The sequence below is a fragment of the Lineus longissimus genome, chromosome 8 (genome assembly GCF_910592395.1).
Source record: "Lineus longissimus chromosome 8, tnLinLong1.2, whole genome shotgun sequence".
Taxonomy (NCBI): domain Eukaryota; kingdom Metazoa; phylum Nemertea; class Pilidiophora; order Heteronemertea; family Lineidae; genus Lineus; species Lineus longissimus.
Window position 1 is genome coordinate 9,348,029 of NC_088315.1, and position 16,649 is coordinate 9,364,677.

A 16,649-nucleotide genomic window follows, 5' to 3' on the forward strand; every position below is an offset into this window, starting at 1 on the left:
TCAGCCACCATCAACCATTGTTTGATAGGACTGGCTTCCTAAGATCTGGATTAAAATATGACCGCGCTAAATGTGCGCATTGTCAGGATCTGAAGTTTTTGCAATTTCAGTGGAATATGCCAAAACACCCAAAGAGGTATTTTTAGATCTTCAAACTGATGTTGCATTTTTGGCTTTGGTGTTTGAACGAAAAATGTTGGCATCTGAGTTTTGATTCCTCTCATTCGTCTGACCTCTTTTGTTCAAACACTGAAGCCGGAGACACCATGCCAGTTTAAAAATCTCAACATATACACTCCTTGGATGTCTTGGAAAACACTAAAAACAATATGAGGTAAATGTCAATTTGATGGACGGTTAATACAAGGGCTCAGTTGAAATAGGTAGTCCTCAATTTGAAGCTGGATAATCTCGCAATCAGACGATTAGTTACTAGCTCAAAATTCTGACATTTTAAACTAGGTCATTAACCTATATAACTTTTCGAATGCACTTGCTTTGTACTACATCAGTGACAGACTGTCTTGATAAACCTTGAACTGGGCCGTAGCTAGAGGTGCTTGGCGCGGAAGGGAGGGCAAATGTCCCTCCATAAGCCTCTTTTACACTACACAGTTTTTTAACCCGGTTAAACCGTGCCGTGCTCGACCCGGTGTGACAGATGATATAGTCCGCCTGGAGTCATGGTCCGGAGGACCATAATTCCTAGGGACAGGGGTCCTTCGGACCCCTGTCCCTAAGGATAGTAGTCTTAACCGGACTTCTATCCCTAACCTTCCTATAAGTAGATTACTATAATAATAATAGTATAAGTAACGGACTATAATCCCAGAAATCATAGTCCGCATGTCCTTTTCATAATCAATACTTATTACGCTATGGTTCATTCATGATCGCAATAACAAATAGGTTAAAAATTAGTAGCCGACCGTCAACCGCTCCGTGGTGTAGTGGTAAAGGTGAAGTTCTTATAAGTACCATGAACCGAGTTCGACTCCAGGCGCTCCCACCTTTTTTTATGTAATATTTTCCTATATCATGGGTGTGTCGCATTTGATTCATTTTTGTTTCAAAGGGCCAGACAGGAGTTGAACAAATTCTGCGGGCCTGCGCCAAATTTCTTTTTAAATGTCTTAGAGGATTGATGTAATGACATTCAAATTGCCTAGTATAAAAATCGTTGCAAAGGTTGACCCTGCCTCATATGCCTGCAAGTTAGATTGGACCAGGTCGGAAGAATGGCGAAACCTTCAGCAACAATTACTACTCGCAATACCCGACAAACTGTCGACCCCGATGAAGTGTTTCTTTACTTTACTGAAAGGAAGTACGGCGCAGACGCTAGACCGCTAACCACAAACGTAGTATTCGTAGAGTTGCAGCCAGGAATTACAAGGTAAACCTATGATATTATTCTCCCGATATCATGATTGCAACTATTACTTACGTAGGGATGATTGTCCTCCGGACTTTATTACCTAGTGACTGTGGTCCGCTGGACTATAATCTCAAGCAATTATAGTCCGGTGGACTATAACCCCGGGGAATTACAGTCCATGGACCACCAGTACTAGAGAAGATAGTCCAATGGACTACCACTCCTAGATGTTATAGTCCAGCGGACCATTGCCCCTAACAACCCCTTTGATATAAGGACATATTATCATTGCTAACTGCAGTTTCATGTAGCTGGACCTAATTAACGCAAATTAGATATTTCTTTTGGTGAGAATTAGACCGAAACCGCGCATTATGAAATATTTCCGAGCTGATAGGTAAATCCTAAGATAATCTAAACTGTGTCAATTTTAGTTGCAGGATGGCAGCCTTTGGTACAAAGTGGTAACAACACCGAAACCAGATATTGAGGGGACCTCGGGGTCAGATGATCATGAGGCTCCAAATCAGGATGGTGACTGGCGTAAGGTCTTGCTCGAAGAAAATGAGAGAAACGACATTTTACATGGACTTCACGGCGGCAAAGTAGGTAATTACTCGGAAAACTTGTTACTCTTTTACTGGTGGCTTCTTATTCTCTTGCTCCAGACCCCTCAAGACCCGTCAAAAGAAGAACTATGACAAGCGGCGATGTCGTCAAGATGTACAACAGGTACGAAAAAGAAAAGAGACGCTTGGGGCAGGGGCGATTATGCTTTGCATAAATTAGTGCACTGTAGAGTGTTAATTATTAACCATCCTTAAATGTCTGTAATGCAAAGCTCGGCTGTCGATATTTCATGGCCATTGTGTAAACTAGGTTTACAGGCCACCGTAGACAAATTCACTGTAGTGAAATATGACATGCATTTACGGAGTCACGTGGTTTATATGTTCACCCTTGTAATAATGTTGTAATAAAGATCACTTCGCATGTGGAGTCACAAGAAGCACGTAGTTCCTCTAGTGTTTGTCCCTGTGGGCCCTAACAGGAATCTGATGTTTTAGTATTGATGTTTACAAATTGGTGCCAAGTGACCAGGATTTCTCGTTAACCTTTCAACATGAGCAACCCCAAGGGAGAACCAGGAGTCGAACCAAAAGAACTCGTGCAGACAATGAAACAACAGAGGACGAACAAACGACGCAACTTCACACGGTTAGTGAACAGGATTTCCGATATCCTTTCTGAAGACCACCCGACACTGGAACAGATAGTGAATGTTCAAACGATTTTGGCAGTTCTCGAGGAGAATTTTTCGGATATCAAGGAGCTGAATAAGAATATCGAATTTAATTTTGTTAGTATCGACGAAGGTGATGCTGCTAGAGATGCCGAGGACGCTTGTGAAAAGTCCGTCGATAATCAGATGAATATCGTTAAAGCCAAGAACTTTTTAGCTAAATTCAAGTCAACAATGCATAACCCAGTAGTACCAGTGCCAAAAGGTCCAGTGACTACTTCAAAGTTACCAAAATTAACGCTTCCGACGTCGACTTTCAATGGTAACCTTACTGATTGGCTGCCATTCTGGGAACGATACACAGCGGAAATCGACAAAAATTCGAACATTTCTGATATAAATCGTTTTGATTACCTATACGGTTTGTTAGAAGGTGAAGCTTTGGACTCTGTTCGATCACTCATACCCTCAGCAGCGAATTACGTGATTCTCAAGAAAACATTGCTAGAAACCTTCGGAAAAGACCGAAAAATCATTCGTGCGCACGTTTTGCGACTGTTTCATTTGAGGAACCCAAACATGTCCGGAGCTGCACTTTGCTCGTTTTATAATCAAGTAATGACGGACCTGCGGAGTTTGGAAACACTAAAGGTTGACGTTGATAGAGCAGCTGGAATAATTGTACCTATTCTCGAGGAAAAACTACCTGCTGTTATTCGGGGAAACATGGCTGATCTTGACAGGACAGATGTGTACAATCTTAAGACATTCACTGACGGGTTAAAGCGCCAGGTCGAACGTTATGAAAGACAGACTGAGGATATTGATATTACAGAGAGGAGAACTGTTGAAATCTGTCAAAAGCTACCAAATTCATCTGTAGGTGCATTTATGGCACACACTAGTAACTGCGAAATTTGTGGTTCACCGAAACACCAACCAGAAAAATGTAATCTTTCTGCAAAACAAAAACGTGATTTGGTGTTTGCAAAAGGACTATGCCGATTGTGTTTGTTGCCAGGACACTTTTCTAGGAAATGTACAAGTTCGCTACAGTGTTCATCTTGCTGTGGACTACATCATACGTCACTGCATGGAATCGATTTCGGAAATCGTTCGCGGTATCGTGCTCAGTCAAGAAAACGGTATAATCGTGGGAATAGAAATTCGATCACGGAGATTACGCAATCGGCCCAGGAAACGCCAGGACCGACGTCGTGCTGCAGTTTGGTTCAGAATAAATCTACGAGTGCCGGTATGGATACGTTGGTGGAAAGTGATTCATACGCGGATATTGTTACGTCATCGATCATGATAGCTGATAACCCAGTGTTGGTGAAAACGGCCAGGGCTAAAATGGACTACAATGGTACGCAGGTAGAGGTTCGAATCTTCATTGACGAGGGTTCAATGTTAAGTTACATGCGTCAGGATGTCGCGTTATTACTTGGCATCCAGCCTAGGGATTAAATTGATCTCGGAATTCACGGATTTCATTGTTATACGAAGGATCGCTATGGTTTGGCAACAGTAGGGATAGTGACGTCTGATGGAATGACACGTGTTCCATTGTTGATCTCACGGGAGATAGTTGCACCCATCAGCCAACGTGGTTGGTGTAAGGCTAAGTCACTACCACACATTCGAGGTTTGGACTTAGCAGATGACTTTCGTGGAGAGCCATTTGTTGTGGATGTGCTGATCGGTGCTGACAATTCTTGGCAGTTTATGAAAGGAGCGACCATTGATGGCAATGGCCCAACAGTGCATAAGTCAAATCTCGGTGCATTGTTGTTAGGACCAGTTCATAAGGATAGGCCGATTGTGGCAGCTGATATCAGACCCATAATGTGTTTCTGCGGAACTCAACCGGGAGATGTGGACCTTTGTGGAGCGTTGTCCGACACGGATTTAGACAATCGGTTGTTGACATATTTTCGGTGTAGTGAAGTGGGTGTCAATGACGTCACTGATGACGTAGGTGGCGTAGATGAGAACTTTAAGGCAGCATATAGTGAAAAGATCGAATTTCAGGATGGGAAATACTCGGTGCCTCTACCGTGGAAAGAGGACCATGGGGAATTGCCATCCAATCTACGATTGTGCAGACGTCGTTTGGATCAGATTGTTGAACGTTTGCAGAAAACAGGGTTAATGAACGCTTATTGCAAGGTCATGAAAGAACACATGGATAAATGCTACGTAGAGGAAGTCAAGGGTAACCCCTGGGACGAAGAACATTCACATTACATGCCACATTTTTTTGTGCTCAAAAACTCGGAAACCACGCCTGTTCGCATTGTATTCGCGGCGAATACAGGGCGCGTGAGCTTGAATGACTGTTTGATTACCGGTCCATGTATGATTCAGAACTTACACGATCTACTGTTGTTGTTTCGGGTGTCGCGCATTGCACTGGTGGCTGACATTGCTCGTGCCTTCTTATCCATTGGTCTATTGGAACAGGACAGGAATTATGTGTAATTCTTGTGGTTTCGCGACAACGACCCAACCAAGGACATTATTGCGTACCGCTACACCACCGTAGTGTTCGGTCATACTTCATCGCCTTTCTCTTTGGGCATTGTATTAGAAAAACATTTAGCGAAGTATGAGTGTGATGTTGCAATCGATCTGACAAGGAAGTTATACATGGATAATCTATTGACCAGTGTTGATCAAGATAACGAGGCAGTCAATTACTACTACAACGCAACCAATTTCAAGTCGGGAAGTAGTGAAATCGAAAAGTTACTAAGGCGTGTGGCGTGTTCAGAAGTGCAAGAGCATTTTATTGCAAAGCGCATTAGATTTGATTTCATACCGGTACAGTCCCCCTGGTGGGGAGGTTCTTGGGAACGTCTCATAAGCGTAATGAAGTCAGTACTTAGGAAAGTGTTAGGCCGGGCATTGATTAGTTTTGAAGAAATGTACACATTGATCAAAGAGGTTCAGTCCGTCCTAAACAATAGGCCATTGACGTATGCAAGTGGATCAATAGAAGATCCCAAACCTCTGACACCGTCAATGCAATTGTTTGGCTACGAGACTGATGAGTTGCCACATGAGTTGTTTGATGAAACTGACCCTGATTGGTCACAAGTTGGGACTGCTGACTTCATTACGAGGGCAGAACGTAGGCGCGCTCAATTGCAAACTCATCTTGTGACAAGGTTCAAGAATGAATACCTAAGCTGCTTACGTGAGAGACACGCTTACCAAGTGCGTAAACATTGTCCAAGTGATGATATCATTAGTGTAGGTGACGTAGTACAGGTTCATGAGGACAATATACCCCGTACACGTTGGAAACTAGGCCTTGTAACTGAGCTATTGTTCGGCTCTGACAGTAGAGTCAGAGAAGCCAAAGTAAAAAGTAGGTTGTTTTACTAGCAGAGCAATTTCGAAGTTGTATCCGTTAGAAGTCAGATCAGAATCTGTTAGACAAACTGTGTTAAGTGAATTAAAGTCATGTGATGATGCCGGGGAACCTGAACTTAGATGTAGCAAGCGCCCTTCGGTGGCAGCGACGAGAAGCAAAATTGCAGCGCAGTTGGCCGGGGCGGAGGATGTGTAAACTAGGTTTACAGGCCACCGTAGACAAATTCACTGTAGTGAAATATGACATGCATTTACGGAGTCACGTGGTTTATATGTTCACCCTTGTAATAATGTTGTAGTAAAGATCACTTCGCATGTGGAGTCACAAGAAGCACGTAGTTCCTCTAGCGTTTGTCCCTGTGGGCCCTAACAGGAATCTGATATTTTAGTATTGATGTTTACAAAGCCATTATATCAAGATATTCTGTACGTGATACATGGTTATATCTTTTCAGCTCTTCCATGTTGGGACTTTGGTGCTTAAAAAGAACAATAGGAGGGCAGACAGAAAGGGGGGGGGGGAAGCAGGATGAACCTTGGCTGGGCCCATATACAGTCGAAAAAAGGAACGAAAGTGAAACTTACATAATATCAAAAGGAGGAAAAACTAGCAAAGTAGGCGTAAACGCATGCCAGCTTAAAGTTTACAACGTTTAAATATAATGTGAATTTTTTGAAAATAAACACTGTTCATTGAGAAAATTCGCCTCCATCTTTATTATTGCATTTGAAAAACTTCTCTCCTCTTGGCATCAAGGCGGACTATCACCCCCGTTAACCCCAGGGCTCATAGTCCAGGTCGGACATTAATCCCTGGTGCTAAGACCATGATACCTAGTGGGGATAGTCCGCCGGACTATGGTCCCTAGTGCACGATGACCCCCAGACTATGGTCCCTAGGACTTATAGTCTCTGGACTATACCTCCAGGGGACTATGACCACTTCTATACCGGGCCGAGCCCGCCTCTGATATACCATTTACACTACTCACAAGAATCCATCTCTGTCACCACACCAATTTACTTGGATCGACGCTCCGTCCTCTGTTTGAGGTAGGAAATTATCATTGGCATTATTGGCATCTGCATCATCTGTTGCTGTGGAGGTCGAAGCCCGACTACTAGGCCTAGTGCTGTCTGCAGATTCGCTGCCTGAGGCTGCTGCGGACACTTTGCTCTTCCTTTTGCTTTGGGTTTCTTTGCTGCCGATTGTAGCAAAATTGAAAGCCTGGACATGGGCCTTGTACCTACAATTTCGTGCATTTTGTCAAAATATTCCCATTCCTTTCTACCTTTTTCAGAGCGAACGTTGGGCCTGGGTAACATCTCCCCCCCCCCACGCTGCACCACGAGTTGCCATTTTAACGGCTTCAAAAGAGTAAAACACAATAAAGAATGGAAAAACGCTGACAGCAGTCAATGGCAGTTCGCGGGAATGACGCCGAGAGTTCAAGGTCGATCAGTGAGCATGCGCACTTCGCAAAAAGTTGTCCATGGAAGTAGGTCGAGCCTGGTAGCGTGTTTACACACTGCGTTTTTCATGCCGAGCCGTGCCCGACCCGGGTCGAGCTCACAATCCTTTGGGGAGTTCAACCCTCATGAAAGTAGCACAGTGCCGAACCCTCTCAACCCATTTACACTTCGTGTTTTTTTGCCGAGACGCGCTCGTCCCGGGCCGAGCGCGGTTGAAAATGCGTAGTGTAAAAGGGGCTATAGAGTTACAAAAACGTGTTTTTGCGGTTTTTGGCTGATGTTCAAACAGATGGAGGACAAAAGAGGTGTTTTGCCCCCCCCCCCCCCCCCCCCCCGCCATGACTAAAAAAAGCACGCTTATGACCAGCAATATTACCGAAATCATCTCAAAGATGACGGTATCAAGAAAACAAATTTCAGCTGTGTAACACTTAACGGTTCTACTACTTACTCATTAAGGGTAATCGAAATATACGGTACAGAGGCAGTATGAGAGCGAGGTTTCTACCACCTGTGATATTACGAATTGGCAGCCATGATACGTTGCTTTGTAATCACGTGACTAGCGCCATTGGTTACCTGACAGGTATCCGTGGTAAACAGGATTACAAGGTGTGCATGTTTCGTCTGAATTCAAAGCAAGGTATATTCGTTCTCACCCATAGGACAATCCTTCATGTAAACAAATTAGTGTGCGCTAAACTGTATATAGCAAGCAATGCACTGGTCTATGATAGATACATCGTCGTAAGTTGCTTGGAAGAGCAAAAGTATCTGACATTTATCCTCTTTGATGTCAGGCTTGGCATCGGCACTAGGAAACTAGTCATACCGGAAACGGACCCGTGCGTAAGTGGGGTGTATGTGACGAAGTCAAATCTTTTGCTCCGACACGGGACATTAGTCATTGATTGCAAGCGATATAGCCAGTCTGTCATTAGGATGTATTCATTTAATCTGAATGAAAGCGCCGTTATTAGACCTTCGTCCAAAGGCGCTATCGAAATAAACGTCCCCGTGTCTGCTTACGACAGATTCTTCCTTGGCGCTGACTTCGTGTACTTTATCATTGGTGAAAAAGAAGGGAACAATTATTCAGGATTGTATTTATACTGGTTTAGAAGAAGCAAACATTTTACTCTCCCAGGCTCCAGCACCGAATTTAGTTCCATTATCAACTTTACAGATCTCCAGTTCTTATCTTACGAATATTGGTTTAGGGAATCAGACCGCCTTATAATTCTAACTGTGGCCCTTGGAAGGAATAACGAGCAAATATTGACAGCATTCTTTGGATTTAGAATCAGCTGCGTCATGAGCCGCGTCGATACAACCTTAGCCATTGATCATGTTGACATTGATTTGAGATACCAGACTTCCACAAGCGCGCTGGATAACTTCATCCAAATGTTAGACGGCACGGTCTATCATATTGTAAAGGTTTCCAAGTCCGTGACGAAAAGGTATTGGAAACACGTGGATATATTCACAACAAACGACTGATCATCAAGAGCCAATTTTTTTATGAACAATTTGAGTTGATTATGACAGAGTCTTTCTATACAGTATAGAAAGACTCTGATTATGAAGAACACAGGTATCTTGAGTTTAGGGAGATGCTATTCTAGGTTTTTTATGATGCGCGAAGTGTATCATCATGTCGCCTGGCCCCCGCGGATAATAATGTCGACAGAGATGGAAAAGGTCGACGTTTGTCGGGCACGTAAAATCACTGATAAATTCTAGGTGCAAGTGATGAACAAAATGTCCTTGGCGCTCTTAGAAATGGCCTCCTGTTCACCTATTTTCGCCTTTTTGGCAATGGATATGGGCATGATAGTGAAAAGAGATGTCTTCATAGTGCTAACTATGCAATCTATTGATGGGCAGTTTGATATGGTGAAGGCTGAAACTAGCTGTAGAAAGCTGGCTGGAGTGGTTTAGTTGTAACCCTTTGTTCCAGGTAAGGAATTGCCACAATGCTGATGGCAGCACCAAATTTTATAAGGAATAACGAGCAAATATTGACAGCATTCTTTGGATTTAGAATCAGCTGCGTCATGAGACGCGTCGATACAACCTTAGCCATTGATCATGTTGATATTGATTTGAGATACCAGATTTCCAGAAGCGCGCTGGATGACTTCATCCAAATGTTAGACGGCACACTCTATCATATTGTAAGGGTTTCCAAGTCCGTGACGAAAAGGTATTGGAAACACGTGGAGATATTCACAACAAACGACTGATCATCAAGAGCCAATTTTTATATGAACAATTTGAGTTGATTATGACAGAGTCTTTCTATACAGTATAGAAAGACTCTGATTATGAAGAACACAGGTCTCTTGAGTTTAGGGAGATGCTATTCTAGGTTTTTTATGATGCGCGAAGTGTATCATCATGTCGCCTGGCCCCCGCGGATAATAATGTCGACAGAGATGGAAAAGGTTGACGTTTGTCGGGCACGTAAAATCACTGATAAATTCTAGGTGCAAGTGATGAACAAAATGTCCTTGGCGCTCTTAGAAAATGACCTCCTGTTCACGTATTTTCGCCTTTTTGGCCATGGATATAGGCATGATACTGAAAAGAGATGTCTTCATAGTGCCTTACTCGGAAATAAATTGAAGGGCAGTTTGATATGTTGAAGGCTGAAACTAGCGGTAGTAAGCTGGCTCGAGTGGTTTGGTTGGAACTCTTTGTTCCAGGTAAGGAATTGTCTCGATTATGAGCCATCGCCACAATGCTGATGGCAGCACCAAATTTGAAAGGAATTTAGCGTTACCGGCATGCTGCAGCCAGCTAGAAAGTGGTGATGACTCATGACTTACAGGTAACAGTTGTTCAGTAAATGAAGTCAGAATACAATTTAAACAGCTTTAACTATTATTCAGAAATTCGAGTGGTCACAATTTAGAAAACAATCCTGAATAAGAAACGAACAGTATTGGCAGTCGACATGGACATGGATTTCGGTAATCATTTACATAAAACAGAGAGAACTGCTAACTCCTCCCAGAACTTTTTGTGGAACCCCCAAGTATTAAAAAATTCACTGACTATCGTAGAGAAGAACTCGAGAGTAACAGTGACAGTGACAGTGTACCATTGATTTTTTAAGTAAAGCACGGTGTTGCGATGATTTGAATTTTGTGCTGTCTATGTATTTCCACTTGACTAATTCCTATTCCAATGGTCTGAAGAAACTAAGTGTTAACCGTTTCATTACCAAATGCGACTGTGGTCGATGTGGCCTTATGTTACCGTGTGGAAACTGCGACCACATTCGTTTTAGGCAAATGACTTGACTGTGCACATCGCTGGAATCTACAGTGCGGTTCGAATACATTTTCTTCACAATTTTTGGAAAAACAAAAAGTCGGATTTGACGATTATATCAATTCGTCTCGTAATGTTCTCTCAAGGTGTTTCATCAGGTTCTGCGAACCATGGCATGATCGAGTCAGAATCCATTACTGCGATGTTGGTTAGAAGAAGGTTGCACCGACAACTTTGTTGCCAAGGAAACATGTCACCTTAGTTAAGGCATAGGAATTTGTTTTTTCATCGTTTTCTTTGCCACATTTCAAGCATTTGTTGGTAACTGACTATTGGAAATCTTTGATCTGCAGTAAGCTGTGTCGATGATAGAATTCTTCATTGTATCAACTGTGAAATAACACCAGGAGCTGTCGTCACTATCAGGTTGTCGGGTCACAAAGGTGGGCAACGTTTCCTCGTCCTTGACATCTAGGAGAACTAAATCACCATCGTCATTAAGAAAAACTGAAAGGATGACAAAATAATATAGGTGCAGAAAACATGGCAGGTCAATTAGTCCTTAATAAGTAGGTCAGTAAGTTAAGAAAGTAGGTCAGTTCAAACCAACTCCTCATAAGCTGAAGTTTGACCAAAAATGTCGAGATCAGCTATAAAGGTCGTTAGGTGAGCATGTCACGAAAGATGGTCAGTTGAAATGTAATCCACAGAAGCTTAAGTTTGATGCAAACATGAATAACTTGGCGTTAACAGTCATCAATAAGTAGGTCACGAAAGTTGGTCAGTCCAAATATGCCTAAAATAAAGTAAAGTTTGATATATATCACGACCACCTTGGCTCGAACTGTCATTTAGTGGGCCAGTAGATCATACAAGTAGGTCAGTTCAAACCAACTCCTCATATGCTGAAGTTTAATACCAAACGTCTAGATTAGCTCTAAAGGTGAAGGTGCGACAGTCACAAAATATGGCCAATCTAATGCTCATAAACTGAAGTTTGATGCAAAACATGAATAACTTAGCGTTAACGGTCATCAATAGGTAACTAAATTGGGTCAATAACAGTGGGTGCATCCTCGAATCATTCCCTCTTCCACATTTTAGGTAGCCGTCTGACTTTGCGTGGACAACGCAGTGAGTGCTGCTCAATAAGCAGGAGAGTCATCTCAGCCATAGTTTGCCTTCCCACCACTGGAGCTTGGGAGTATGGTATATCGTGGTGATCATCGGCGGGGTGCCGCTCGAATAATGGATTAGCAAATCCCCTTAATCACCAGTTGTTCGGCAAAAGCTGACGTTCGGACTACAATTGATTTAGCAGTGAAAACTTTAGAAATACTGGCGCCAAAATTCAGATTTTGATCCATTTCTGCCCATAATTCAATCACTTCTGGTCATCACAAATATCAACAATCCCTGATACATTCAGGGTGATACGTTGTTTAGTCCTTGAGTTATCCTGCTGAAACCGCAGATTGGATACGGAGAGAGAAGGAGAGAGAAAACCAGTAAAAACAAGGAAGACCACCATTTTTTGTACTGGCGGTCTCAATAAGTCACTGCAGCAAGGACATGTTCCCTCTCGCCTAAAGTCGGCCTTTGAGAAACCAATGCTAAAAAAGCCGTCTCTGGACAAGGATGAGTTACCAAGTTACTGGCATGTATCTAGTTTTACATTTATCCAAACTGATTGAACGAATCATTGCTGTTCGAGTACGGGATCACATGACGAGGAATAAGCTCTATGATCCAAATCAATCCGCTTATCGTCAGTGGCACAGCACTCACACTGAGCTTCTGATGGGAACCGTGTCCCCTTGCCAGGAATTGGTACTCTGTGTGGGGAAAGCACTTTCTGAATCAGATATTGAGCTATGGCTCATTTGCTGGAACCGTGGCAGCAATCTCCCTAGCTGAGGTTGATTGTCTTCATATCATACAAAACTTGAGCTACGTGGTGTGTACCTACTTGCAGGCTATAAAAGTAATAAAGTTTTTTTATTGCATGTTCTTTATTTTTCGATATTTCGTACTTGTTTGATGGCGGTAAAAGCAAACTTTTACCTGACAACAAGGCTGTGTTGATAATCGAAATCTGATCAACAAGAAAATGTGTTTTGTAAGCAATGTCACAAGCACAAACAGATTTAACCAGCTGTATAGTTTACCGATGACTGAAACTTTATGCGTTATGGGGGGGGGGGGGGCATATGCACCCTCGTTTTTTCATCTCTATCTATCCTCTTTGATGATCACCTTTGTGTCTTTCTAATCGGCGGCAACATGTTCGGTGTCCATGACGATCACCTGACTCGGTGGCTCAAGTGTTGATAACCTTTCTGAGTTCTGTGACATCTGTTAGATATTCCCTGAATCTAGTCAGTAGGTCTCGCGGTTTCCCTGATGAAGTCATTATCAGTATTCACAGTATATATGCACAATTTGTACAGAAGGCATCAGCTAATCATTTCTTTTGGAAGAACCATACCTGATACTGTGCTTGAATGTAATAGGGATATCGAACGATCTACTTGTTCTGACACAGTTACAATCTGAGGAATGTTCACGAATTCTCTGTGTTAATTGGCCGTTCGTTTTCCTGTTCTTGCAAGATAGTGCCCTTGGTAATATGGCAGCCTCCGAAAGCCAAGGAAAACTATTTGACTGTGGCCGTGTATCATTACAAGCAAGGACAATCGAACGGGTATAGCTTACTTCAGTCACACTTTATCCAAGGCAACTCAGGCGCGACAAAATCGCTTGGCATCATAGCTGCGCTAATTCCAAAAAGCTAAAAAAAAATACTATTTCTGTAAATGTCTAAAACTTCAATGTCTGATTAAAAAAAAAAAAAATCAGACTTTCAATAATTTTAAAGATACATTCGTAGTATTGTTTTCTTCCCTTTTGGTCGGCTGCATATTCGCGGATTTTTGGACTGTCAATTCGCGAAGTACAGAAAAAAAGGAACTACAATTAGTGGTGATATACAAATGAGCAACAATGTTCAAATATCGATAGGTATATGATCAAGCGCAATATGTCTGTATCGATTTAGCAGAATTCAATACAAAAATATATGATATGTTCTAAACATGATAAAGAAATTAAACAATTGAAACAGTTGAAACAGTTAAAAAGAAGTTACCCAAAGTATGATTTACTGCATGGTTTGAAAGATAACGTCAGCAGACAGCTATGACTATGATGAGGACAAGCCTACAAGACTGCGTTGTTCCATTAGAGGTTACCTCAAATCAGTCATGACCCTATTTCTCAATTCTCTGGTATGATCATGTGTTGGTAGAAGATAGATGATTAAAACATGTTATTGCAACAAATGCCAATCTTTCCTTTATGATTGGCAACGGATGTAACCCTCAACTGGCTTTGGAGTAACCGAGTGTAACAGTCAAGTCATCGCCACAAGTGCAACACATTTTCACAAAGCCCGAAAGTCTCAACGTCGTGTGCAACAGAAATGACATACTCTTCATACATCGATGCCTGTAACGTAATGATATGGACATAGTAGCCAGTGTTGTCGTTCGTGTAGAAAACTCGAGAATTACTGATGTATATATTTATTTTTTTTAATACAGTTGTAGGGAGATAAAGGTAAATCATTTTCATTCAACGGCTACGCCCGTAGCAAACTGGAAATTACCGAAGCATCGTAGAAGCAGGAAAGGAGTTGAGTGTAGGTATAAAGGAGGTGATCTTTCTCGCTATATGTCGTAGTGATAGCAGATGAGAAGATTAGCACTGCCCAGATCGTTCTTTTGTTAGCAATGCAACCTTCTGCCTCAATGTTATAATGCATAGCACGGATAATTCAAAGGAAGAAACCATTTATAAACGAACTACGTCCGGGGATGGACATATTTGGCCGATTTTGAAAGTGTTGAGTGAGACCTGAGTCATTTATTTCTAAAGGCCACTTCGTATAAGTACAATTTAAATTCCAAGTATAGTCTAAAACTTTACATTTTTCCGAAATGGTTGGAGATGTTGACATCATGCTTTCACAAAATGTTGGAATGACGAACGTAACGGATTTTTTTGATGGGTTTTTTTCCGTAAGAAGTCTTGCCCGTTGGCAGAAACAAATGAGTCTTTTAACCAATCGAAAGGAAAGACATCGCATACCAAGCTGTCGTCTACCAAGTCATCTTCCACTCTACGATAGTAGTTCCAAAAGTCAACTTCCTCATAAGCTTAAAAACAATTCAAGGTTTGACTGAATTATCACGCTATTCCCATTTAACTATCAAATGGATCAAGGTATTAAAGCTCTCCGTGAAACAATCGCTTCGAGCGGATCCATGCAGTGGCGACGACGCGCTGCGCGGGGACGAGGAACGGCATTGCGGAAAGAGCGCCAAGAGTTGGGCGTGCTAAATAACGAGTAACGCCGTTTTCTAATATATAAAGAAGTTGAAACAGAGAGTTAGGAATAGCATTTGGGGAGGGTTAGGATTATAAGGTTGGGTAGGGGTCGAAATTTAAATGAGGGCTTACTTAAACCACAGTGTGGCAAAGCAATTGCATTACGGGACTCGCGTATAAATAGTCGTTGTCTTTATTTGATGCACTGTGGCCATTATCACGCAAGACCCGAATGGTATGACGTGAGTCCCAAAATGACAGTTTGAGTTATCATGATTTCCGGTCACTTCGCCACTTGGTCTTCAAATTCGAATGGAGCAGTGATTGTATCCATTGATGGTTTAAACTAAAGAACCAGCTTCAGTCTACAGACTACAATCAGCAGGCATCACTCACCCTTGCTGTATTATTGGCAAGATTCGATAGGCAAATTCCGTAATCTGCCGGCAAAATGCAATTTGCCTTTCAAACCATACTTTAAGAGTCGTTTTAGAAGAATGTTAATCAAATTATCTGCAACGTCTATATTAAGAAGCCTTTTGGTCATCCCGATTAGCAGATATAATAGCAAAGTACATGTACCTCTATGGGACGAAGAGAGTTTGGCACACTTCCTTATCGTTACCAGAAGACATTCGTCTGATGCTACATTTTATTCATTGGACACTAAAATGGGAATGAATCAGAGATAAAGAGATCAGCATGGGTGTTGCTCAGAGACAGGCGGTTTTTGAACATGTTGTCGATAACTTGGCTTTTAAACATGTCGATCTAAAAATGAAGGGCCAAATATTAAGCCAAATCATGTGTGTTGCCATATGTCTGATAACAAAAGGATGTCTCACTGTCAATTATTTGCACGTCGGAGACAGTTATTGCGAATTGAGTAAGCGGAGGGGAAGGTGTATGGGAAAGGGTGAGCTTGGTTACCATCAGGGATCAAGAATGCTTCAAAAGAAGGTAATAGGTCATCAAAACAACCTCATCTGTTATCTTTTGAGCATGCTGAATTGTCAACAAGGGTGTTTGGAGCTTGCTTCAAATAGTTTACCATTTCTGTAATTTCCATTTTCTCTCGAAGGCATCAACTGGTCAGATTTCCGGCGCTGTCAACGGACGTTTTCTCTTGCTACTTTTCTTGAACCCGGTCCGTTAGATTCGTTGTCTGTCATTTTGCCGTCATTTTGCCGTCATTTTGGCGTTAAAAAAAGAAATCACGCGAAGGTGAATGGTTCGATGACGTCTCATATATTCTGTTCAGCACAGGTACATGTATACACGGGGTGCCCGGGCAGTACTTATACCACCCAAACATATCACACATTACCACCGCAACCTCGAGTATCTTATAGCAAGATCTTTGGAAAATTCAGGAGATGTTTACCTTTCAATTTACGAGTATAAGCCAAATACTCATGTGTTTCGGGTGAAATACAATGGCTCATATTTCCAGCGGAAGCCGAGAGGATCATTTAGCTACTTTGATAAGTTCCTCTTGATTTT

At 42.1% G+C, this 16,649-nt stretch overlaps 2 protein-coding genes across 2 annotated transcripts; both read left to right on the forward strand.

The window, feature by feature from the left end:
* The first annotated feature begins 2,501 nt into the window (after positions 1-2,501).
* LOC135492562 (uncharacterized) lies at positions 2,502-4,091 on the forward strand. The gene has a single exon (XM_064779106.1). It carries the CDS (start codon positions 2,502-2,504, stop codon positions 4,089-4,091), a length of 1,590 nt encoding a protein of 529 aa, XP_064635176.1.
* Positions 4,092-4,175: 84 nt separating this feature from the next.
* LOC135492563 (uncharacterized) lies at positions 4,176-5,105 on the forward strand. Its single transcript, XM_064779107.1, has one exon. The coding sequence runs from the start codon at positions 4,176-4,178 to the stop codon at positions 5,103-5,105; it is 930 nt and encodes a 309-aa protein (XP_064635177.1).
* Positions 5,106-16,649: the final 11,544 nt, after the last annotated feature.

Excerpts from the sequence above, each read along its gene's own strand:
- LOC135492562 (XM_064779106.1), top strand. The coding sequence starts at position 2,502 with ATGAGCAACCCCAAGGGAGAACCAGGAGTCGAACCAAAAGAACTCGTG.
- LOC135492563 (XM_064779107.1), top strand. The coding sequence starts at position 4,176 with ATGACACGTGTTCCATTGTTGATCTCACGGGAGATAGTTGCACCCATC.